Below are 26,930 nucleotides of genomic sequence, written 5' to 3'. Positions count from 1 at the left end.
AGCTACCTAAACCATTAATTTATGGTAAAGACGAAAATATAACCTTTATTAATTATTGTAATGACGGGGTAGGGAGACAGACAGGTGAGCCCTAATCTACCCACCACTCAGTCCCTGCCTACTTGCAACGGCCCGTCCTAGGCGACGGCGTACAACTGGGCGACGGTCCTTACTCTCACTATGGCCCGACAGACAGACAGACAAGGGTACAAAGAAGCTAAGGGAAAAGGGGCAGTTGCCCACAGCAACACCGTGAGCTACAAGAGTAGTGAACGAGCCAAGTCAAACCAGGAGTGTACGAGGTACCTAACGCAGAGCAAGAGAGTAGTCAGTAAAGCCAGGGTCAATATGAAGCAGAGGACAAATAGTGCAAGCAGCAGCAGCAGAGCCAGGAAACAAGCAGAATCACAGGCAAAGGAGAAGCAGGAAATGAAGGTATAAATAGACAGAGGGCGGGAGCTAGCTCCGTCTGGCCAGGCTGTGATAGGCTCTCCCACTCCTCAGCCTCCCACCCTGAGTGGTAGAAGAAGGAGTCACTCTATCAGACTTAGGAGCAGGTGCAGACTGACTAACCACGGGCGTCGACACAGAAGCTGTGTCTGGCAGATCCTTTACAATTATTTACATAGAACATAAACCAAGACACTAATAAAAGTACTCACTGTGAGATGGCAGGATAGGACAAGTAGGCTAATTGCCAAGGTATACTGAGTTAGTGCATGGAGACATGAAAACTTATTTAGAGTAGATACAGCGATCAGTCCTTTTTCATCTTTACGACCAAAGTCACGAATGACACCACCTTTCTCACAGTATGGAGACTGACGTTTTTGTCAAAATGGTGAGTGCATAGTTACAGAAACTAAAATCTGATAGATCTAAAGTTTTTGGCAATTTGAGTGTTATGGAGCAAGCAGCTCTACATGAACTTTACAAAAATGAAGAATTACGCCCCCTATTAATCGAAGCTAAATCACAAGAGCTTATCTCTCAAGATGAGTTCAAACGGATGTTTAATCCTAGCCCGACTTTGTCGACCTTCTATGCATTACTTAAAATCCATAAAGCGTCCCGCCCTGTACCTGGCAGAACTATTGTTTCTGGTAACGATAAACTCACACAGGGGATCAGCATGTACATGGATGTGGTACTCTCACCTTTTGTCACAGCTCTACCCTCTTTTTTGCGGGATACTAAGGACACGGTCACCAGGATCCAGGAGGTTACTGTCACACCCACCACCATGATAGCGAGTATTGATGTTGAGTCTTTATACACTAACATCAACCATGACCTTGGTCTTGATGCCATAAAATACTTTCTGATCACTAAGGTTACTCAATTCCAGGCACATAATAGATTTATTTTGTCACTTTTAAAACTTCTATTAACTCACAATGACTTCATTTTTGATGGTAAAGTTTACCATCAATTAAAGGGCACAGCTATGGGCACGTTTTGCGCACCCACTTATGCCAATTTATTTTTAGGGTGGTGGGAAGACACTTTGTTTTTTTCGGAGGATTTTCTTTTTTTCACATAACACATTTTGTTTTGGGGAAGATATATCGATGATATTCTTATATTTTTGGAGGGTGACAAGACGCTTTTTTTCTGACTTTATGGATATTCTCAATAATAATACCATTGGGATGAAATACACTATAAAGAAATAAATTTAAAAATCTCCTTGGACCCTGGTGGCAGTGTCCATACCAATATATTCCGTAAGGCCACAGCTAACAACAGTTTTTTACATTGGGAGAGCTTCCATCCACCTGCTTTGAAGAAAGGTATCCCGATTGGACAATACATTAGAGCTAGAAGAAATTGCTCAGACTAACACACTTTTCAGTCTGAGTGTGACTCACTATATCATAAATTTATAGCACGTGGTTATCCTAAGAAGATTCTACACGTAGCCTACGCCAGGGACAAGGCAACTTTGAGAAGAGCTTTTCTCTATGGCACAAGTAATAAATCTAAGAAGTCCCCCTCCTTAGGTGTATAGGGAGTTTTGATGTTTGTTCCTCCCAAATTTTTAACATCTTACAGAAACATTGGCCTATTCTTAAGGCTGATCCAAATCTTAGGGATGCTATATCTACCACTCTTAACATTACATACCGAAGAGGTAGAAACCTCAGATAATTTTTGGTACATAATAGCCATTATTCTAAACCATCAGTTTTGCGGAACTCTTGGCTTCTACCTCCAGTGATTGGTTCTCATCCGTGTGGTAGATGTTCCTTTTATCTCTTCATGCCTACCACCAAGAACTTTTGTAACCCCCTTGATGGAAAATCCTTTGTCATTAGGCAATTTATCAATTGTCAGAGTAGTGGAGTCGTCTATGCTGCTAAACGTCCTTGTCCAAAATTATATGTGGGTAAGACTGTGCAGCAATTGAGAAGAAGGATCTCTAAGCAATTCAGTACTATTAACAAGAAAGAGGATACACCTCTGTCTAGACATTTTAGATCCACATATGATGGCAGTAGTAGCAGCACCCTCCAATTCTGGGGCATTACCCAACTTAAACTGAGATCCAGAGCCGGAAATTTGGATTAAAAACTTTTACAGGAAGAAGCCCGTTCCAATTTATAGACTAGGCTCTTTGAGCCCCAATGGGCTCAATGAAGGCTTTACTTTTGTGGCCTTTCTTTAAAAGATACTTACCTGGGATATCCTTATATTATTCTGCTGGGAACATAAAACAACTCTTTTAAAAAAACTTTCTAGTACTTTATTATAATTATAATAATCCGATTATAGCCTAGCCGTATATCTTATAATTGCCTTTCTGCCCATCACCTAGTAATCATAACCTCATTCGTATTTACTTATTTAGTTTATATCGTACCTTTATAATTCTTATTACTATAGCCTTGTATACATTTTTTATAAATTTCCTTGGCTTCAACCACCACGTTTTATTTTAATTTTCTCATTTTTCCCTGTTACCTCATTGTTTATTTCTTGAATCTCCCTAAAAATGCCTATTAATGATAATGGTATATATGTAGCGGTCTTACATCCTTATTGCTACATTGATACATTATAGACTTTCAGGTTCTAAGTCCACAGGCTTGCTACTCTATCCTCTACTTGTTTCAGGGTCTAAGTACCCTGCCATGCGCATTTGATCAGGTATCACATTTAGATTCTGTTCCTAAAAGACAGTGTCTGCAGAATCTCATGAACCAAGTACTGTAGCCTACTCCACACATTTGTGAGAGATTTCTAAGTGTCCTGACATGTATCTGAGGAGTTTGTTCGTACTCAAATCGCATTACGCGATCTCAATCTGTATGTGCATGCGTTCCTGGAGTCCTCTCATTGGATGGACATGTGTTCCTGTAATTGGACGGGACACACGTCCATCTTACGATACGAATCCTTCAGATGGATTTTGATTGGCCTCACATATAGACGCACCTACTGACACATAACCCAGAGGTTATAAAAGTAGGGAATCTCCAGCATGTCACCACTAGCCCCAGAAACCCCAGAAGACGCTACATATGTAGCGAAACATGTCGGGGGGGGGGGGCTGTGTTTTGTCTTTTAACTTCAATGTTCATCTGGCAGTCAGATCAAATTTACTTTACATTTATAAATTCTTTTATTTTCCTTTTGACCATTAAACAGAAGATAATAGTGTGCATACATGAGGAAGCACTCACACACACACACACACACACACACACACACACACACACACACACATCGGCACGCGGGCCAACATAATGCATCAAGGCAAGAAGTAAAAAACAGCATCGAGCAACTAAGACAATGCACAAGAAAAGCAGCCCGGTGTACACCGGAACCAGCAGACATTTACGGGAACCTAGAAGAAAGACAGGACAAGAAGAAAGGAGAGAGAGGCAGAAAAGAAGATAGAAGGGTGAGGAAGTAGAGGAGGGGCAGGAGACCAGCACAAAGAACAAGACCAGAGGAATTAAAGGTGAGAAGCAACAATGGTCCTAAATTCCGATGAAGACTGAAATCTAATCCAATGGTACCAGGTTTTAATGAATTCAGTATGGGTCCCTCTCATAGATGCAGTAAGATCTTCCATTCTCGTGATCTCTTGAATTTTGCCGAACCACATGGCAATGGACGGGGGATGAGATTGTCTCCACAGCGCAGGAATGCATGCTCTAGCTGCATTCACCAGATGGCGAACCACAAAACGCCTGTACGTAGATAATGGAATATCACACAGATGGAGCAGGAAGAAGGCTTGTGAACATGGTAGGTGTAAGTCCGTGAATTTTGAGGAAATACGCCACACTTCTGACCAAAAGTCAGTCAAGTTCGGGCATTCCTAAAAGGTGTGTAAAATCTAGCTCATATGTCCTCCACATCTCCAACACAGCGGGCAGACCGCAGGTATCAATGTGTGCAATCTGGAAGGTACTCTATACCAGCGCGACAAGATATTAAATCCAGCTTCCTGGAATCTACTAGCGATGGAATATTTATGTGTCATCGTAAACAAACTGTAACGGTTCTCATCGGTTTGTTTGTGGATCCTCAGTGAAGGAAGGGGCCTCGTTTCTTTCCAGGACGGAACACAGGATTGCCCAAAATAGGGAACAATGGAGAGGGGGACGGTGAGAATTCTTTCCAGGGAAAGATCCGTGACACAACCGCCAAGGTGGGCTCGATAGTCGGGTGTGTCCGTGCCGATAGGGGTATGTGTTTGCCTAACCAGGGAAGTATCTGCAGGGATGAATCAATGAAGGTCTTCGTGATAAATGTGAGGCCTGATGATATGAGACAAAATCCGGAAGGCCAACACTACCCTCACACTTAGCACGGAAAAGCATAGAACAGGCAATACCAGCTGTTTTCCCCACACAGATAAATCTGTGTAGTATTGACAACAATGTTTGGAAGAAGGGATGAGTAATGTGGATAGGCAGGGCTTGGAAGAGGTACAAAATCCTCGGTAGTATGTTCATTTTAAAGATTGAGCACCAACCAAACCAGGTAAAGGTACCTGTCGTACAGGATTCGAGATCACTTTTTATGCGTTGAAGAAGTGTGGGGTAGTTCTCCGCATAAAGGAGAGACAGATCACTGATGAGTAGGATACCCAAATATTTGAGAGAGTTCCTAGCCCATTTAAAGGAAAATGACTCAGTCAAATCCTCCACAAGAGACTGTGACAGAGAGATATTGAGAGCCTCCAACTTTTGGTAATTAATTTTGAAATTCGAGCGTATCGAGTATCTATTCAGCTCCGCCATCAGATTAGGCAAGGAAATCCTGGGTGAAGTAAAAAAAAGAGCAAATCATCCGCATATGCTGCGACTTCGTGGGACCTCTCTCCTAGAGGAACGCCCGTTATATACTGGTTGGCGCGCACATGACATAGGAAGGGCTCCAGGCATAAAATGAATATTAAGGGGGACAAAGGGCCTCCCTGCCTTGTACCATTCGAGATAACGAGCGGGGAGAAGTGTCCATTGGCCTTAACATGGGCCGAGGGGGAGGCATAGAGACTCGATATTTATTGCATCATATGGGTGCCTAATCCGACATACCGTAAGGTTGCTAGCATAAATTCCCAGTTAACCCTGTCAAAGGCCTTTTCCGCATCCGTGGACAGAAAGAACGTGGGCAGAGCTGAGGCAGCAGTTTGATAGATTAAATGAATGGCCCTTGTGGTATTATCATGCGCTTCCATAAGAGGCATAAAACCCACCCAACAACTTTAGGTCGACGTTGATATGGGGCGGTAATTTTGGCAAAGGGAAGCATCCTTCCCCTCCTTAGGAATCACCGTAATGTAAGCCAGAAGTATATCTTCGGGGAGGGAGATCCCTGCAGTGAGTGAGTTGAAGGCATGTAGGAAGTGAGGAGAAAGTAGGTCAGAGCAGGCCTTATAATATTGCTACTTTACATTTAGTTAGTGTTAGCACAGTGTACTGCAGCCACTGGCTGTCGACACTCACATGTCTCCATGCACTAACTCAGTATACCTTGGCAATTAGCCTACTCATCCTGTCATGCCATCTCACATTAACTACTTTTATTAGTGTGTTGGTTTATGTTCTATTTAAATAATTAATAAAGGTTATATTTTAGTATGTACTATAAATTCAAGGTTTAGGCAGCTGGAAAATAGGGCTTTTTTCTGCCTTTGGCAAAATAGCAATCCTTATCAGCTTTTAATATATCACAAATCAAGATACTTTTAATCGTTCATACAGACAGTATACAATATATATTTTGAACATATACAAACCTATTTTGGTCATTTTCAGTGAAAATTATTCTAAAAACGTATAAGCCTAACGTCTTAAACAAACAAATAAAAGGATTTTCAGAATATAATGTCATCATAAAGTAGACATATGGGAAATATCAATCAGTAACTACATTGTGTGGTATTACTATCTTTTTTACAAGCAGAGAAAATACAATTTAAAAAAAAGTACAAAACGTAAAATTTTCTATATATTTTGTGTTTTTGCGTTTACACTGAATGTATCGGCCAAATTTTACGACTAACAAAGTACGATGTGTCTCGATGAAACAATCTCAGAATTGCATGAATATGTAAAAGCATTCCAAAGTTATTACCACATAAAGTGACATGTCAGATTTGAAAAATCTAACAGTAAGGAATGTAGCGCCTCAATAGCGCTGACAAACATTTGCCCATTGAAAGCAATGGGCAGACGTTTGTCTGTTCACACGAGCCGCAATTTACACGCCGCTGTCAAATGACGGCGCGTAAATAGACGCCCGCGTCTAAGAAGTGACCTGTCACTTCTTTGGCCGTAATTGGAGCCGTTATTCATTGACTCCAATGAATAGCAGCGCCAATTACGTCCGTAATGGACGCGGCGTTCAAGCGCCTGCACATGCCGTTACGGCTGAAATTACGGGGATGTTTTCAGGCTGAAACATCCCTGTAATTTCATCCGTTACGGACGCCCTCGTGTGAACATACCCTAACAGGCATAATACACATTGGGGGTGGGTAAGGGGGAAATGTGATTTACTCTTTGTATGGTGATTTGTTCAGTGTGAAGCAATTTTATAGATCAAAATGATTCAAGGAATTTTGTATTGGAAAGAAATAAAAACATTTTTAAAAAAAGAGTAAAAAACAAAAAGACAGGCATAATACACTGCAATACAGAAGTATTTCAGCTTATCGTGGAGTGCCACAGAAAGACAAATTAAAATGCGTTATTATGAAAAAACTAAAATTAAAAAAAAGGTACACATAATTGGTATGGCTGCTCTGTAACGACCTAATCTATAAAAGTATTGTGATTTAAACCGCATGGTAAATGGCTTTGTCAAAAATGTTATAAAATAATGCCAGAATTGTTGTTTTTTCTTCATCCTGCTTTCCAAAAAAGCAATAAAAAGCAATTAAAAAAATTGTACATATCCCAAAACGGTAAACCATAAAGACCACAAGTTGTCCTGTTTCAGTGGTAAAATACAAAAGTTATGGCTCTTATAATATGGCAAAGCAAAAGTGTTTTTATTTTGAAAAAGTAGAAAAACATAAAAAACTATATAAATTTGAAATAGCCATAATTGTAATGATTCGCCGAATAAAGTTATTATGTTAGTAATATGACACAAAATTTAACAAACAAAAAGAATTGCGGAATTTCTCTTTTTTCCATTAACCCCAAAAAAAGTTTATTATAAATCAATAAATTGTATGTACCAAATGGTGCCATTAAAAAAAAATTCAGCTTGTTTACCAAATAACAAGCCCTCACAGAATAATAAAAATGTTATGACTTTTGAAATGCAACGATGAAAAAAAAAACCTAAGAAAATGTTTGGTCATTAAAGTCCTAACACCTGGTTCGTACCCAAAAAAACCCTCACGGAGGTTTAACTGACATGGCTGTGGATGAAATGGTCATAAAGCACCAGCTCCAGTGGCAAACTTGGTCATGAAATAAGCTAGGTCATGGAGCACTGGAAGACACACGTGGCCACGAGACGAGTCATGGAGCACTGACGGACAGTTGTGGCACAAGTCGGACACCAAAAGACATGCTGGATAGAACAAAAAGCAGGGCAGAAAAGGCCTTGCTCTGGTGTAGGAAGATACATGGAGGGCTTAAAATCTGTGATGTAATAATCTCCTGTGCATTAACCCCTTGCGGCGCAGCCTGTTTTGGCCTGAAGGACCAGGCCAGTTTCTTAAATTCTGATAGGTGTCCATGTGGTAATAACTTTTTGGAATGTTTTTATTTATCCAAGCTATTCTGAGATTATTTTTTCGTGACACATTGTACTTTATGTTAGTGGTAAAATTTGGTTGATACATTAATTTAGAGAAAGTTATGAAAAATTAGCAATTTTTAAAATTTTGATGTATCTGATTATAAGTCAGATAGTAATAGAAAACAAAATAGTTACTAGTTCAAATTGGCATTATGTTTACTTTATGCTGGCATAGTTTTTTGGAACATTCTTATATTTTTCTAGGACTCTACAAGGCTTAGAACTTTAGCAGCGATATCTCACATTAAGAAAATTTCAAAAGCCATTTTTTTAGGGACCAGTTCGATTCTGAAGTGGCTTTGAGGGGCCTATATATTAGAAACCGCCATAAAACACCCTATTTTAAAACTGCACCCCTCAAAGTATTCAAAATAGCATTTAGAACGTTTTCTAACCCTTTAGGCATTTCACAGGAAATAAAGCAAAGTAGAGCTGAAATTTGCCATTTTTATCTGTAATACAGCAGATTTTGCAAGAGATTCTTCAGTTTTTAAAAACATCCTGCATGTGGCCCTAGTGTGCTAATGGGCTGAAGCAAAGGCCTAAGAAGCACCTAGTGGATTTTGGGACCGCCTCTTTATCAGGTTTGTGGTGCCAAAACAAAAGGAAACACCACTAAAAAAACACCATTTTATAAACTACACTCCCCAAGGAATTCTGTTAAGGCTGCAGTGAGCATTTCAACCCCACAGGTTTTTTTTTCTGATTTTTGTTTTAATTAGGCCCTAAAAATGAAAGTCTACATTTTTCACGCAAAAAGTAGATTTCTCTCAGATTCTTTCATTTTTTTCAAAGAATAAAAGAGAAAAAGCACTACAACATTTGTAAAGCAATTTCTCCTGAGAACGATAATACCCCATACGTGGTCATAAAGTGCTGTTTGTACACGCCGCAGGGTTCAGAAAGAAGTAACGTCATTTGGCTTTTAAAGCTCAAATTTTGCTAGAATGGTTTTTGGGTGCTGTGTCGCATTTGCAAAGTCCTGAGGGACCAAAACAGTGGAGACCCCCCCAAAAGGGACTCCATTAGGGAAACTACACCCTCAAGGAATCTAACTGGGAGTACAGTGAGCATTTAAAAAAACACAGTTTTTCTGCAAAATGTATTGTAAATTTTTCCACTAAAATGTAGAATTGTTTAATTTTCACAAGAGTTAAAAGAGGAAACCCACCACAACATTTCTAAAGCAATTTCTCCCGAGTACGGCAATACCCCATATGTGGCCATAACCTGTTTGGACACACGGCAGGGCTCAGAATGGCAGGAGCGCTGTTTGGCAAACAGATTTTGCTGGATTGCTTCTTGGGTGCCATTTGGCATTTGCAGAGCCCCTGATGTACCAGTACAGTAGAAACCCCTAAGAAGTGACTCCATTTTGGAAACTACACCCCTCAGGACATTCATTTATGGGGGTAGTGAACATATTGAAAATGAAATGAAATTAAAATTTTTATTTTTTGCAAAACGAAAATGGAATGCCATTTGGCTTTTGGAGCGCAAATATTGCTGGATTGGTGTTGGGACACCATATTGCATTTGCAAAGCCCCTGAGGTACCAGAGTATAGTGGAAAACCCAGAGAAGTGACCCCATTTTGGAAACTACACCCCTCAAGGCATTTATCAATTGCCTGGACATATGACAGGGCTCAGGAGTGAAAGAGCACTATGCACATTTTAGGTCTAATTGGTGATTTTTCACAGCATTGGTCCACAATTGCAGGACTCGGACGTCAAATAATAAAACAAACCCCCATTTTGGAAACGATATCCCTAAAGGCATTTATTAAGGGGTGCAGGGAGTACTTCTACTCTTATTAGCAAATAATGTGCAGTGGATTTTCCACTGATATGCCATTTTAGTGCACAATATGTTAAGCCCAGCTATTGCCACTGAAGACAAATACCTCATAAACTGTTAAGCGGTTGTCTCCATATATGTAGAAGTAAACCGCTGTTTGGGCACGCTGTAGGGCTCAGAAAGGTGGGAGCGCGATTTGGCTTTTGGAGCGTGGATTTTTCTTGGTAGTATTTCACTTTATAATGTGGGGGCATATGTAAGCTGTGCGGAGTACATCCGGGCATAATAAGGTGGTATAGTAATGGGGTAAATAATATTTCACAGATGTGTCGCACGTGTCGCACTGATCCCCCTTTTGGAACGCACGCTGCACATTTTGTGCAACCATATTCTGAGAGCCATAACTTTTTTTCTTTCTTTTTTTTGCGACTGAGTCATTTTTGGGTACATGCAAGTTTTTGATCACTTTTTATTCTATTTTTGAGAAGCGTGGTGACTAAAAAACAGCAATTCCGCTATTGTGTTTCATTCTTTTTTTTTTTTATACGGTGTTAACCGTGCACTATAAATGACATATTACTTGAAACTTTTACTTTTTTATATTTTTGTACAATTTTCTTTACTTTTTTAAACTTTTATTTTTAGTAACATTAGGGATTTGAAGGTCCAACTGTCTGATCGCTGGTATAATACACTACAAAACTTATGTATTGCAGTGTATTATACCTGTCAGTTTCACACTGACATGCAGCATATTAGATCCTGCCTCAGACAGGGCATGATTCCTTCCCATATATGGCAGACCGGAAGGCCATTGTTAAGCCTCCGGTTGCCATAGCAACCATCGGCACCATGTGTTCGCATTGCGAGGGTGCTGATGCGGTTTTAAAGTGGCTCAGTCATCTGAGTAAGCTGCCCTGTCTGTACTTCTAGCCAACCAAAAAAAAAGTGCCTTCATGAGGTGATTTGTACTTCTCGCCTCTCTCCGACCCACTCACCAGTGACTGGTGTCTGCTGAGTACACATGCAGATACACGGCAGCCGTTAATCACTGGTGAGGGGGAAGGGGGAGCTATGTTTCTCTAATGCTTTATAGCCCTTTAAAGACGGAGTATACCTGATTATTTTTCTCTAGTTCTATCATTTTTGGAAAAAAGAAAATTGCTGGCTCCAGATAATTTTTACCTTTTTTATTTTGTTAGCATTTAGTGTTGAAATTTTACTTACATCATTGTTCTTAGTTCCTGGGCCACATTCTATACAGGTTTCTTCTCCAAATGTTAAATGAGATGGCAGGTAAGTATTCTTTGGGCAAGACTTGCAGCTGCTGGTCTTCCTGTCTATGTAATGACCAGGAGGACAGGAGATACACTGAGAGTCAGTGCCTAGGGCACATGGCTGACACCAAGATGCAACCCCATCCTTTGTATTGGTAATATTAATTGAATATATCTTTGCCATGTCTGTGGTGTATTTGCGGCCCTAAATGGAATAAAAAAGGGAAAAAAGTTGTTATCCAAATACATTGTGCTCCCCCCCCTCCCTGTCTCTGGAGGGATCCTTTCACATGATGTGCAGCAGATAGTACAGAGCTGTGTCGCAGAAGGAGACAGTGGATAATTACAGTACTACCTTACACCTTGTAATGGAGGAACATGCAGGCAGCAGTATGTATTGGCAATGTCTGTAAGAGGAGAGAGGCATCATAGGAACTTCAGTCCTTTACAGGGTAATCCCTCCCACAGAAAGCTTTAGCAAAATAAAAAAAAACTGCTGCAAAGAGTTGGGCAACATAATAAAAAATAACTATTTTTGAGCTCTGGTGGCATTATCTAGTGACCATTCAGACACATAAGTTACTTTTCTGTTTTTTTGTCATAAGCTCGGAAAAAGTCTTTAAAAGAAAAAAAAAATGACATTCATAAATATGTACTTGCTTTATTTGTCTTTCATATAAAAATTGATACATAAGGTCCTGTGAGCTCCGATATACCTTCTCCTGTATTGCCAAAGTAAATGTAATGATATAACAAAATGCTATAAGCGGAACCTTCTTTTTAAACGCATTCATACATTTTTATATATCCCTCTGGTACGAGTTTGTTAAATTTTTGAGATAAAGGATCACTATGATAGAATGCTTTACATTATCATATGTGTATTGCATCAACCAATGAAAGTGTATGTTAGACAAACGATATATACCATAGTTTAATAAAATTAGACTTGCTACAGGTAGGCTAAAGCTTAGCATTGCACACCCCTGAAATGGTGTGGGCAATGTGAAAAAAAGCTGGCAAAGACTTATGTTTAGTACAAGAAATAGAAGGTGTTGGATGAGAATGAAAAGGTGGCAGAGTTCTAATTAAAATGGCATTTGACTAAAAATCTAAATATACCAGGCATAGCCCAGAGTCCTAGGGTGGTCTTACACAGCCCGATGTGGCTGGTATAAACGAGCGCCAAACAACGAGACAGCTCATTTATACGCTCATTTGCTCCTTTCACAAGGACCTAGGATGGGGACGAGCGCTCGTTATTACGATCACTCGTTCCCATACATTTCTATCATGTCAGCAGCGCAGCTCCCTGTTTACACAGGGAGATGTGCTGCCGACAACGATAATATTTTCGTCATTTAAAACTATACAGTCAACCAATGAACAAGCGTTTGCTCGTTCATCGACTGATCGTTGCCCTTACGCAGCGCAATTATCGGGAACAAGCGTTCTCTGGATGCTCGTTTGTCCGATAACTGGCCGTTGTAAAAGGGCCCCAAATAGAAGGAGATGGAATTAGTAAATAGCAAATAGTCCCATGAAACAAATTATAAGGCTTTGTTCACATCTGCATTGTGAATTCTGTCTGTTTCGTCAGGGGCAGAAAACCTGAATTTAAGCTGTGACTGATTTGTCACACGATGGACACCAATGACACAAGATGGACCCCATTGACCTAGAATGGTGTCCTTCATTTTGCCGGAAAAATTATGCTGCATAATGCGCTGTTTACTGCACCAATTACTGCATTCCGTGATGGAATCTGAAATGGAGCCTCAAACGCAGGTGTGGACAGAACCTGTGTCAGTTTAATTATTGTAAGATTTTTATGTAAGGAGAATTTGCAATTGCCCTCTCAATTCTAACATTCAGTTTAGCTAGCGGGAACCACACAGGGTGTACACCACCAATAGATATGCAATAAAAAAATGGGAAAAGAAAAGAAGGAGCAGTGTGTGGATCTATTATTAAAATAATAAAATTTATTGAATAATCAGATATAGGAAAAAGGCTAAAATGTCTAATGTAGGGATAATAAATCTCAGTGCAGTAGACCCCTAATTCTGCACTTATTTGGGACAACAATTACCCCTTCTGAACAATTAGTATCCAATTGTGCTGACAGTCAATTTCTTGCTGTCATTATAGCCTGCTTAGCACTGTTCTTGCAAGTTGTAAAATTCTATATCCATGATGGCAAAAAGAGTGCCTTTAGTGGCAATTTTGATATTTCATATTGTACTAGATATCCTGCCTGAAGACACATGAGGTTATCTAGGATGTACGAAGATATATCTACTCCATGACATTGATATATGAAGCATGGGTGATGTATGCTGGTGGCTGAGAGCAAGTGTCTCCAGATCAGAGGACGAAGTCGGTGTTGGGGCCATACTGGATTCAACTAAACGTGTTAATTGCAAGCTCGCTTGGTATACATAAATGGCTCAGAGCTGCTATCGTGTATATGAGCGATGAATACTGCGTTGCTGCCAGACGCTTCCACCGCTAGAAGTAGAAGTGGAGGAGGCGCAGGAGAGCACGGATGAGCGATGAATACTGCGTTGCTGCCAGACGCTTCCACCGCTAGAAGTAGAAGTGGAGGAGGCGCAGGAGAGCACGGTAACTGAGCCGTACGATCCGCTCTGGTCAGCGAATCGAGCGGTGAGTGCTGTGCTCCTGCTGGCGCTTCCACCAGTAGAAGGAGGAAGCAGAAGAGAGCAGGGCAGCTAAGCCACAAAACCGATCACAGTAGCAAGTTGCTCTTGGCAGTGAGGTCCACTGTGATGTTGTTCCTCGCTCAGACCGCTTGACATAGAGGTGGGGGTAGCGGGAGAGCAAGAACAGCTATCTAATGACTGACAACACTGTAGCAATTGTGTGATTGTGCTATATATATTTGAGCCTATCATTAGGCAATTAAAAACTAAACACTGGACACACGTTTCGCTTGCATTTCCAGCTTCTTCTAGGAGTGAAACCTGCCGATTTGATAGCCCTTAAATAGGACAACACTTGATTGAGAGCATCAAGGGCCAATGGAATTATGACAAAAAGAATACTTTGTTTCAGTGTGTTCCGGCAAAGCTATTTATATACAATGCTTTGTCAATAGCTCAAAATTGTTAATACTGATCAGAGGAATCAATAAAGTATAACTCGAATTTCGTAGTGGTATAAAGACAAGGATTACTTGCATAGAAAATTATTTTTCTCTATAAACAATATACACATTCTTTATAGAGAAAAATATTTTTCTCACAGTAGACCTCACTGCGGAGAGCGACTTGCTACTGTGAGTTTTTTTCTTGGCTTAGCTACCCTGCTCTCTTCTGCTTCCTCTGCTTCACAGTCTAGTGGTGGAAGCGAGCAGCAGGAGCACAGCACTCACCGCTTGATTTGCAGACCAGAGCGGATCATACGGCTCAGCTACCCTGCTCTCCTCCGCCTCCTCCGCTTCTACTTCTAGCGGTGGAAGCGTCTGGCAGCAGCACAGTATTTATCGCTTATGTACACGATAGCAGCTCTGAGCCATTTATGTATACCAAGCAAGCTTGCAATTAACACGTTTAGCAGCCTATACTGACAGCAAGAAATTAACTGTCAGCACAATTGGATACTAATTGTTCAGAAGGGCTAATTGTTGTCCCAAATAAGTGCAAAATCAGGGGTCTTCTGCATGAAGATTTATTGTCCCTACATTAGACATTTTAGCCTTTTTTCTATATTTGATTATTCAATAAAGTTTATTATTTTGATAATAGAAAGACACACTGCTCCTTCTTTTCCTTTCCCATTACTTATTGGAAGATCTTTATAATTTTTCCTAAACTTACAATGTTTAAACATAGCAGAGATCGAGAACATAATACATGAGAGAGTCATGAACTTGGTGGACTGAGCATTCTAATAAAAATAGTAGAAATACATAGCTTTATAAAAAAAAAAAAAAGTGGTCTTGCTCTGAGCCTCTTATTGACACTGGGTGAAATTTTTTTAAAAAAAAGTATTTTTCATAAAGATTCATTTTCCGTCTGGATGTGGTCGCTGCCTCACCAGGCGGTACTGTGGTCGGGTGACTCCTGAACCCCATATAGGTGCGGATCCCGTGAATATGCCATAAAATGTCTAAGCTGGGAATACAGCTTTAGTAAAACATTGGCTAGACTAAAATAGACTGCTTACTTACCCCTTCTGTTCGAAAACTTGTTCTTTGGAATGCCCAAGTAAAGGTAGTGTTTGCATTTCTCTTCAAATTCTGTGAATATGACTGCTTATCCCTAGTGCCATTCCAACTTTCTATTAGTGAGCTTGTTTCCAAATTTATAGCCTGAAGAAGACATATACAAAAATAATAAATAATAATAATAAAGCTGTAGATCTTGTGATGAATATATAAAAGCACAATTTATATTAAAGAGGTTTTCCTATATCAAAGTCATGGCTGCGACCCCTTCATTCATGGGACGGCAGTCATATTGTCAGTGGTTGCATATCATTAACCTTCCTTGCAAAACAAGTCTTGTGCACATATCTTCTTGCATTGCGGTTAGGAACAGAAGAACATAAACATAGTTATCCACACTAACAACTCATCCTCTACATTGGAACCAGTAGAGTAACTACCGCTGTAGCAGCCGTAGCAGCTTGAGGAGGCCCGTGCCGCTAGCTGACACGCCACCATATGCCCGGTGGCGGCGCTAGCAATTGTTATGGCTGCTACAACAGTAGTGACGCTACTACGGGGCCCGCGCCACCGAGCCTCTAACATGTATGGGCCGGGCGAGACAGGCCCTCTAATGCCCGGGGGCGTCGAAATCACCGGAGGGGGCCCTGGTGCTAGTGACAGCCACCCCCTCTTGCAGTAATTGTACCTACGTCTATAGCACGCAGGTTCAAGTACATGCATTAGCGCTGGATAGCTGGGCATGTTCTGTGCCCAACCATTCAGAGCCTTACAATGATGCTGATTGGTGAGGCAAAATGACTTGCCCCGCTAACCAGCACCTTTCAACTACGCTAGCGGCGCAATGTCGTCATCACACTGCTTCCGTGCTTGAAAGGCGCTGTTTGACGGGGCAAGTCATTCTGCCCTGCCAATCAGCGCCTTTGAACGACTCGACGCGTGTGTCGCCGCTCAGAAGAGAGCAGATCTGCATTGCCACCGGACATCGCGGGAACAAGATCAGGGTGAGTATGTCATTTCTTTTTTTTTTCTACTAAAACTGTGAGTGGCGTTATCTACTGTGGGGGCTCTATCTACAGGGGGGGTCATCTACATGTGGGGTTATGGGCCACTATATACAGGGGGGTCTATATGTGGCCCATTATCTACAGGGGGTCTATATGTGGGGCACTATATACAAGGGGGGTCTATATGTGGGGATGTGGGCCCCTATATACAGGGGGTTCTATATGTGGGGATGTGGGGCACTATCTACAGGGGGAGCTAAATGTGGGACACCGTATACAGGGGTGGGCTATATGAACAGCACTATCTATAGGGGGAGCTATTTGTAGGGCACTATCTATAGGGCTGGGATATATGTGAGACACTATATACAGTGAAGGAAATAAGTATTTGATCCCTTGCTGATTTTGTAAGTTTGCTCACTGTCAAAGACATGAACAGTCTAGAATTTTTAGGCTAGGTTAATTTTACCAGTGAGAGATAGATTATATTTAAAAAAAACAACAGAAAATCACATAGTCAAAATTATATATATTTATTTGCATTGTGCACAGAGAAATAAGTATTTGATCCCTTTGGCAAACAAGACTTAATACTTGGTGGCAAAAGCCTTGTTGGCAAGCACAGCAGTCAGACGTTTTTTGTAGTTGATGATGAGGTTTGCACACATGTTAGATGGAATTTTGGCCCACTCCTCTTTGCAGATCATCTGTAAATCATTAAGATTTCGAGGCTGTCGCTTGGCAACTCGGATCTTCAGCTCCCTCCATAAGTTTTCGATGGGATTAAGGTCTGGAGACTGGCTAGGCCACTCCATGACCTTAATGTGCTTCTTTTTGAGCCACTCCTTTGTTGCCTTGGCTGTATGTTTCGGGTCATTGTCATGCTGGAAGACCCAGCCACGAGCCATTTTTAATGTCCTGGTGGAGGGAAGGAGGTTGTCACTCAGGATTTGAGGGTACATGGCTCCATCCATTCTCCCATTTATGCGGTGAAGTAGTCCTGTGCCCTTAGCAGAGGAACACCCCCAAAACATAATGTTTCCACCTCCTTGCTTGACAGTGGGGACGGTGTTCTTTGGGTCATAGGCAGCATTTCTCTTCCTCCAAACACGGCGAGTTGAGTTAATGCCAAAGAGCTGAATTTTAGTCTCATCTGACCACAACACCTTCTCCCAATCACTCTCAGAATCATCCAGATGTTCATTTGCAAACTTCAGACGGGCCTGTACATGTGCCTTCTTGAGCAGGGGGACCTTGCAGGCACTGCAGGATTTTAATCCATTACGGCGTAATGTGTTACCAATGGTTTTCTTGGTGACTGTGGTCCCAGCTGCCTTGAGATCATTAACAAGTTCCCCCCGTGTAGTTTTCGGCTGAGCTCTCACCTTCCTCAGGATCAAGGATACCCCACGAGGTGAGATTTTGCATGGAGCCCCAGATTGATGTCGATTGACAGTCATTTTGTATGTCTTCCATTTTCTTACTATTGCACCAACAGTTGTCTCCTTCTCACCCAGCGTCTTACTTATGGTTTTGTAGCCCATTCCAGCCTTGTGCAGGTCTATGATCTTGTCCCTGACATCCTTAGAAAGCTCTTTGGTCTTGCCCATGTTGTAGAGGTTAGAGTCAGACTGATTAACTGATTAATTGAGTCTGTGGACAGGAGTCTTTTATACAGGTGACCATTTAAGACAGCTGTCTTTAATGCAGGCACCAAGTTGATTTGGAGCGTGTAACTGGTCTGGAGGAGGCTGAACTCTTAATGGTTGGTAGGGGATCAAATACTTATTTCTCTGTGCACAATGCAAATAAATATATATAATTTTGACTATGTGATTTTATTTTTTATATAATCTATCTCTCACTGGTAAAATTAACCTAGCCTAAAAATTCCAGACTGTTCATGACTTTGACAGTGGGCAAACTTACAAAATCAGCAAGGGATCAAATACTTATTCCCTTCACTGTACATGGGTGGGTTACCTGTGGGGCACTAGCTACAGGGGGTCTATAAGTAGGGCACTGTCTACAGGGGTGGGATATATGTGGGACACTATATAAAGGGGGAGCTATATGTGAGATACTATCTACAGACACAGTGTATGGTACTATTATAATCAGGGACACAGTGTATGGCACTATTATAGTTAGTAGTGCAGTGTATGGCGCCTTATTATATTTAGAGGTGTTGAGAATTTTAACTTCGTTTATAGGTGCAGAAATGTTTTAAAAGTGAAAAGCTGAAGACATCTGAGCGGAAAACTGCAGAAATGGGTCGTGGCCGGGAGAAATCCATCATAGAGGTCTGGACCGGAGGGACAAGAAAATAACTAGAATCTGAGACGTCACCAGTGAGTCACTTAATGTGAATGTTTATTCTGCCTTTAATCAGTACTGTAGTCACTGTATGATCTGCAGCGAGATGATGGGTGGTATGATTCATTTTTTGTGAAACAGCATCTCCCAGCATATCCTTACCTTTGTTCGGGCCATGCTGGGAGCTGTAGTTTTACACCATACAAACCTATACGGCAGGGATTGCTCTAAATTGAGCTGTATTTGTTCTGGTGTTGTATATATGTACTGAGCTTGATTCTGGGGCTGTATATATGTACTGATCTTGTTCTGGTGCTGTATATATGTACTGCACTTGGGTCTGGGGCTGTATATATGTACTGAGCTTTGTTCTGGTACTGTATATTTATATATATATATATATATATATATATACACTGAGCTTGGTTCTGGTGCTGTATATATTTATTGAGCTTGGTTCTGTAGCCGTATATGTCAGTGCTTGGTTCTGATGCTGTAATTATATAGGATATATTTATAATAACAAAATTGCAGGGAAGATGGAGTTGTTTTCAATTCATTGTATATTTAATGGGAACCTGTCTGGTAGTTTTAACACCTTGAACCACCACCATGTGGTAATATATGACCTGACAATATTTCCAAACATTCCCTTGTATGTTTTTTTTCAGATGCAGCAAAATCTATAAAATCAACTTTTAAAATGTTGCACAATATATGCTAATTACTCATTAAAGGATCATGGGGCGGTGCCGCTATCCTGAAGAGTCACATAGTCCTGCCTCCAAATCCACCTTTCCATGTTTGATTGACATCCCCCTGGCTGTTATACATCACGAGCAGCCTGCTCCAACTTTCTCAGATCCGCCATTGCCTTGTAGTACTTGGGCACGCACTGTGCAGTGAGGTGTACTCTGCCTGGCTACACCGCGCATGCAAGTACAAGGCAACGGCGCATCCACAAGAATTGAAGGAGACCGTTAGTGATGTAGAACAGCCAGGGGGATGTCAATCAAAATCTGGGGGGTGCCATTTGAATTTTCGCCTCGGCCCTACTCTCAAAGATTATCATGGTGCACAGCAAAGCCCCAATGGAGGCTGGAATGGAGGTTTAACCTCTTTAGCAATGAGTCCCGCTTTTGACTCGGACGCAATGATAGCCGGAGATTGGTTTGGAGACCACATGGGCAACGTCACCAACAGGCCTTCACAAGAGAAGATCACACCGGTCCTACTCCCAGGATTATGGTGTAGGGTGGCATAATGTACAGCAGCCGAGCCCCTCTAGTACTTATTTCAGTGAACGGTCATTTCTTCATAGTGTCCCAGAAGCCAATTTTCAACAGGACAATGCCAGGCCGCATGTGGGTCGTGCTACTGTGAGCAGCCTGCCTGGCCTAAATATGCTACCATGGCCTGCGCCGTCTCCCATCGAACTCATCTGAGACGTCACTGGTCGGCAATTACAATGGGAGCTGCCAGCAGCCAATCTTTATGATTTGTGTCCCCTAGTGCATTTAGGGTGGCATAACATTTCTCATATAAACATTAATAACCTCACTGATAGCATGCCAAGGCCTGTAAGTGTGTGTATTTCTGTGTGTTGGGCTCATACTCTATACTGCATAAATCAAGATGTTTGGACTATTTTGTTAACATTTTTTTTATCATTTGCATATCATTAACATATCTATAGATCCTGTGATTTCAGAACAATTCCAAAACTTCTGCTGCTTGGTGTTGCAATTTCAATGTTGAGGAGTGTATTAAGCTTGGAGTAAGAGATCAGGAAGGTTGAGAACTTTTTGTTTCCTCAAAGAAACAAAGGCTTAAAATCCACCAATCCTACCCAAAGTGTAGAGGCCATCAGTTTTGCTTATGTTGTTAGAACACTGATCCACCTAATTTTTCTAGAGCTTACTCTACTAGAGCAGTGTCCACCTCTTGGGCTGAATAATGTCTGATCCAACTGGATCAGATTGGCTGTGCAGCTTGGAATTCGCACTAGGTATTTATCAACCGTTATAGGTTGAATTTTTGGTTCTCCGAGAAGACTGCTCTTGAGCTTTCCAGTTTGAGTTCCACCAGACGAGAGAGCCCTCCCTATGGGGTTACTTCTTGCTAAATCCCCATTATTGTGATGGTGGTAGTACAACCTCTTACCTGCCAAACAGAGAAACCCTGCAAATCTTAATAGCATTCATTGTAGATTTTCTCCAGTCTCTTAACTGTGCCCTCTTTTACACACTAACCAAGAGTTCCAAAGTCACCTTTATTTTTTACTTATTCCTTGGTAACTCACTCAACATCCTGGCTCTTACAGAAAATAAGCTTCAACGTCTGACACTGCTTCCCCTGCTGCTCTATCTTATGATGGTCTATACTTCTCTCATGCCCCCAGACCTGAGAACAGAGAAGGAGGAGTAACATACTTTCCCCACACTGCAATTTACAGGTTATTCTGCTGGTTTATTCACTTACATTCTCCTCCTATTGAGGTCCACACCCTTAGGCCGGATTCACACGAGCATGTGCGTTTTGCGCGCGCAAATAATGCCACATTTTGCACGCGTAAAAGCTCTGTGTGTCATCAGCATATCATGCTTGGCTGTGTGATTTTCGCGCAGCCGGCATCATTATGACACTCTGTTTTTATGTTTGTAAACAGAAAAGCATGTGGTGCTTTTCTGTTTTCATTCATAGTTTTAACTACAGTAGCGCGCATCATGCGCGGTACACGGAAGTGCGTCCGTGTGCCGTGCGCAGTTTTCACGCACCCATTGACTTCAATGGGTGCGTGAGGCGCGAAAAACGGGCAAATATAGGACATGTCGTGAGTTTTACGCAGCTCTGCTCAGTTTCTGAGTTCATTAACTGTCCTCTCCAGCTCTGACCACAAACTTCTCCCCTTAACTATAAAAAATTCTCTGCCTCCTCAGGACATGCCTACCCATCAGAGCTACAGAAATATCTATGCCATTAACTTTTAGAAACTCATAGACAGTCTGTAGTCATCATTGTAATATTTGGCAGCCAGATTAGGACAGGGGACAATGAAACTCTTAAAAATGCCTGGGATGAATTAACCCTCCTAACACTCCGAGCCTGCCGACATAGAGGGCAACAAGCTTGACACACGCCTCAATCTCACTTTCTTCAGCGGTGCTCGAGGTCCGCTGTACATCTGTGGAGAAAATGTCCATAGATAGCCCCCATTACAAATTCATGCTTAGTTCTAAAGTACAGACGCCTATCACAGATATCAGCGTTGAAGACCTGGCCACTTATTTTAAAGTTGAAATTGACATAATCTGTGATAATCTGTTAGCCGGTGAAAAGGCTAACACTAACAACCATTATTACCCCGGAACCGACCGCCACCAGGGGTGCCAGGAAGAGCCGGGTACGATCTAGTACCCGACCATCTGTAGTGATCGTCGGGTACTGGGGCAGCTGCAGGCTGGTATTATTAGGCTGGGAAAGGCAAAAAACAGTGGCCCTTCCCACCCTGGTAATGCTAGGCTGCTGCTGTGTTGTTTCTAGCTGTTTAAGAAAAATGGGGGGGACCCCACGTAATTTTTTTTATAAATAATTGGACATTACGATGCGGGGTTCCCCCATTTTTATAACCAGCCAGATACAACACAGCAGCAGCAGGCTAGTATTACCAGGGTGGGAAGGGCCACTGTTTTTTGGCTTTCCAAGCCCAATACCAGCCTGCGGCCACCCCAGTGCCCCTCCGCCACTACAGATGGTCGGGTTCTGGATCGTACCCGGCTCTTCCCGTTACACCTGGTGGCGGTGGGTACCAGGGTAATAGTGGGGGTTGGTGTTAGCCTCTTCATGTCTAACATTAATACCCGCCTTAGTAATGGGCGTTGTCATATAGATATAGGGTCGTGTCGTATTGCTATAGATATACTGTCTCATATATATATAAATATATACACATACACATATACACACATTTTTTTGGGGGGCACATATGTATTGGGGCTATTCCCCCTGAAGTTTTAAGTCCTTAGTGACGCCCCTGGCTACTAGTGCTGCAATGTTGAATCACTTAGGAAACCCTGCGATACAGCTGAAAGCTGCGAGCCATCGGCCATGAGAAGTTGGGGCGCCCAAGAAGAACCTTTGCATCAGGGCCCATGAGCCTTTAGCTACGCCCCTGTAGGTGTTAAAATGGTATGCCAGGAATTCTATACCCAGATTATGTGGGATGAAGGAATACAGTGCTGTGATGTCACATGAATTATGGTCCAACTGAATCGGTTTTACAATTCTTTGTTGTGCATGGATGTCAAAACATATTTAGTATCCTTAATAAAGTCCAGTAACTGTCAGACAAATAGCTAGAGCTAGTGGTCCAACCAGGCCCCCAAACGTTCGCCTAGGGAACAAATCGCTATAATGATTGGTCTGAGAGGAGCGGGAAATACGATTTTGTGCAACTTTGGTAAAGAGTAAAAAAATTGGTGTAACTGGACTATCTGCATAGAGGTACTCTGCTGTTTTGTTATCAATAACACCTAGGAATATACCTTATTGTAGCAGTGATTTTAGCCTAGTCTGCACTTTAGTCGGATTGAATAACAATATATGATAGGTATTGGTGTCATTCAGCAGATTTCAGTTCAGTTGCTTATTCAAAACCACAAGCATTCCCCCTTATCAGCCACTCAAATTAATAAATCAGAATTATCTTTTAATGGTTTCAACGCAACTTGAAATAAAAAGGGGTGCCAACAGAATTGATAGTAGTCATAGATTCACCCGCCAAGCCCTAGTCATGTTAATATGAAACATCTCCCTATCATCATTAGAAGAGTTATTGCAAAGTAATGTCATGTTAGTCTCATAGTTATCCCTTCTTTGAAAATTAGATTATTCTGGTTTGTGTGTAGATGAGAAAGGCTTCTTAACAGTCAGCATTCTAGCAAATCAGTTAACATCCAGAATGGTATTGAGTACATCAAAATCATTAGTGGGGAAGAGGCCAAGGCCTATACTAGCCAAGGCTGATTTTGCAAGATCTACTGCTGGCTTTCTGCATCGCAGTGACGCTGTCCGCTCTGATTGGGCAGCGTCAGAGCGATGCACGGGGAAACACCTACTGAGGAGAGATGAGATCTCCTCTTCTCCGTACCTTTACTCAAAATGATTATATTAGGTACCAAACGGAACAGGGGACGTTGCGAGACACGGGAGGGGGCAAAAAAAAAAATAATGTATTTTACAGTGCTGGAATCGGGAGGAGACAGGAAATAAGGGGAGGAAAGTGGTTTAAAATAAAAAATTTAAAAAACAGGACAGATCATCTTTAAGAAGTTAAAACATTTTCAATTTTTTTTTCTTTAGAAGAATTCAAACATATGGAATCTGTCAAAACAATACCAGATAAAACCTTTAATTCTCTTAGCTCTCTGTGATACTGCTTTACAGATAGAAAAGTTAAAATACAAACGCAGGTTATAAAAAAAAATTACACGGAGTACGATACACACTTTAAATTAGAATAATTCATTATTAATAGGATACGTAACATACCTTCATGAAGAAAAGCTGGCAATTCACAGAACATTTCATATCAAACACAAATGTAATTCGGGACACCTCATTACTTTCTCGATCTTCAGGTAATTGCTGTGGGGAGCTAAAGAAAGAAAGTGAATGAAAAGGCAAATTAAAGAAATGACATAGTTTTAAACATACTGTAGGCGGACTATAGTTCTCACCTAAAGGCAGGAATATTCATTGAGAGTATCATATAGTCATTATCTGAAGACCCAGCAGATGTGTAAATATAATCTCCAGCCACTTCCCACCCTGTAAAACAAGCAAATCAATTAAAGTTACAATGCATTCAGACCTAAATTAATATATGTTCTCCACGAACACGAAACACGTCTTTGCATAACCAGCACACATTTTGTTTCCCCTATCGCTAATATATCCATAAATAAATCATATGCATAAATGTATCAAAATATTGTGGATATGCCATAAATGTCAGAGATGGAAATACCCCTTTAACAGTTATGCTTTATAAGAAGGACGAATGATGTAAAATGTATCCAGGGAGGGATAGATGTGTTCAGGGAGGGGGGGGGGGGGGTTATGTGAAAAGTGGTCCAACGAAGAACAGCCAGTAAGTCGGCGACAGTCATGGACACACAAGTTTTACTGATGAGCATAGGCAACATAGGCTAGGCCATTTCGTCTGATCCCACAGGAAAAAATAGATACTGTAGCACAGATTGCTGTAAATGTAAGGAAAATTAAAAATATGTATTAAAAAAAAAAACAATTCTGCCTTTAAAAGATTAAAATAGACAAATCATCGGGTCCAGACGGAATAGATCTCTAAGTTCTAAGGAAATTAAGCACAGTAATAGACCATCTTTTTTGATATTTAAGGTTTCTATAATGACAGGGTCTGTTCCACAGGATAACCGCAGAGCAAACGTTGTGACAATATTCAAACATGGGTCCAAAAGTGAGCCAGGAAACTATAGGCCTGTGAATTTAGCCTCTATTGTGGATAAAATGTTTGAGGATTTTCTAAAGGGATGCTATTCTGGAGTATCTCAATGAGAATAAAAGGTTTAACTCCATATCAGAATTGTTTTTTGTGGGATCTGCCCTGTCAAACTAATCTAATCAGCTTATTTGAGGAAGTAAGCTCTAGACTGGACCGGGGTGAGTCATTAAATGTTATTTCATGATTTTTTGCATAGCATTTGATACTCAGCCGCATGAAAGGTTTATACATAAAAGTACATTACTGGCACTGGGGGACAATTTATGAATATGTTAAAGTAACGGTCTCCATGACAGAAAATTTAGGACACTTATTAATGGTATATTTGGTCACCGTCACTAGTGGGGAGCAATAGGGGTCAGTATTGGGCCCTATCCTGTTTAATATATTAATGACATTGTAGAGAGATTGCACAGTAAGATTTAAATTTTTGCACATGATACTAAACTAGTTAAGGTAATTAACACAAAGGGAGGACATTTTTTTAAATTAATCTGGAGAAATTGGAAGCTTAGGCCAGATTCACACAAGCGTGTTCGGTCCGTGATATGCGGACTGTATGTCGGCAGTATTTCCCAGACCAAACACACTTCAGGGAGCCGGGCTCATAGCGTTATAGTTATTTATGACTTTTGGAGTCCCTGCCTCGCTGCGTCATAGCACATGTTTTCAGTACGGGCCAGTTTTCCCACAGCGAGGCAGGTACTCCTAGCGTCATAGATAACTATGATGCTAGGAGCCCGGCTCCCTGAAGTGTGTTCGGTCCGGGAAATACTGTCGACTTACGGACCATATATCACGGACCGAACACGCTCAAGTGAATACGGCCTTATGCAGAGAAGTGGCAAATGAGGTTTGACACTGATAAATGTAAGGTTATGCACTTGGGAAGGGAAAATACAGGTCACTATTACATATTACATGGGAAAATACTGGGTAAAACTTTCATGGAAAAGGACTTCAGAATCTTAGCTGACCTTAAAATTAAAGGGGTTTACCCAGAGACATTTATGACATATCCACAACTCTGGAATCCGCACCCATCTCTAGAATGGGGCCCCTCTAAACCCCGTTCTACTGCTCTGTGTTGTGGCTGAATCGTGTGATTTCCGACCATGAATTGTGGAAACAGCATAGCTTGATGAGCTACGCTGTTCCCGAAAGTCCCATAGAACTGAATAGTGGTTACAGAAACAGCTATGCTGCTTCCGTAACTGCCATTCACTACAATGTTACTGTTTCCGTAATTCATGGTCAGAAATCACATGCTTCAGCCACAACACAAAGCAGTAGAACGGGGTTTAGGGGGCCCTGTTCTAGAAATAATAGAACAAAAAATAGACCCTAGTAGTTGGCGGGTATGTGAAACAATATAAAATTCTAATATGCCTGGGGCATAATAGAACCAAATTTCCAACTACTATGTGAAGTCAGAAAAGAAAGTAAAAATTATTAACTTTAATTAACATGAATGCAAACGACACAAAACATACAGGGTTAAAATTGGCCAATGTGGTC

At 41.2% G+C, this 26,930-nt stretch overlaps 1 protein-coding gene across 1 annotated transcript in view; it reads right to left on the bottom strand.

Moving 5' to 3' along the window:
• The window catches only part of ELAPOR1 (endosome-lysosome associated apoptosis and autophagy regulator 1), a 271,583-nt gene that overhangs the window by 153,077 nt on the left and 91,576 nt on the right, over positions 1-26,930 (bottom strand). Inside the window, exons 9-12 of the mRNA XM_075853543.1 lie at positions 24,607-24,697; positions 24,419-24,524; positions 15,549-15,689; positions 11,307-11,561 (exon numbers count right to left, since the gene is read on the bottom strand). Of these exons, the coding sequence (XP_075709658.1) occupies positions 11,307-11,561; positions 15,549-15,689; positions 24,419-24,524; positions 24,607-24,697 (593 nt within the window). The remainder of the gene's footprint in view (positions 1-11,306; positions 11,562-15,548; positions 15,690-24,418; positions 24,525-24,606; positions 24,698-26,930) is intronic.

This window comes from Rhinoderma darwinii, chromosome 2 (assembly GCF_050947455.1).
Source record: "Rhinoderma darwinii isolate aRhiDar2 chromosome 2, aRhiDar2.hap1, whole genome shotgun sequence".
Classification (NCBI taxonomy): Eukaryota; Metazoa; Chordata; class Amphibia; order Anura; family Rhinodermatidae; genus Rhinoderma; species Rhinoderma darwinii.
Note: the sequence above shows the minus strand (reverse complement) of the source record. Positions and strands in the feature narration are given on the sequence as shown.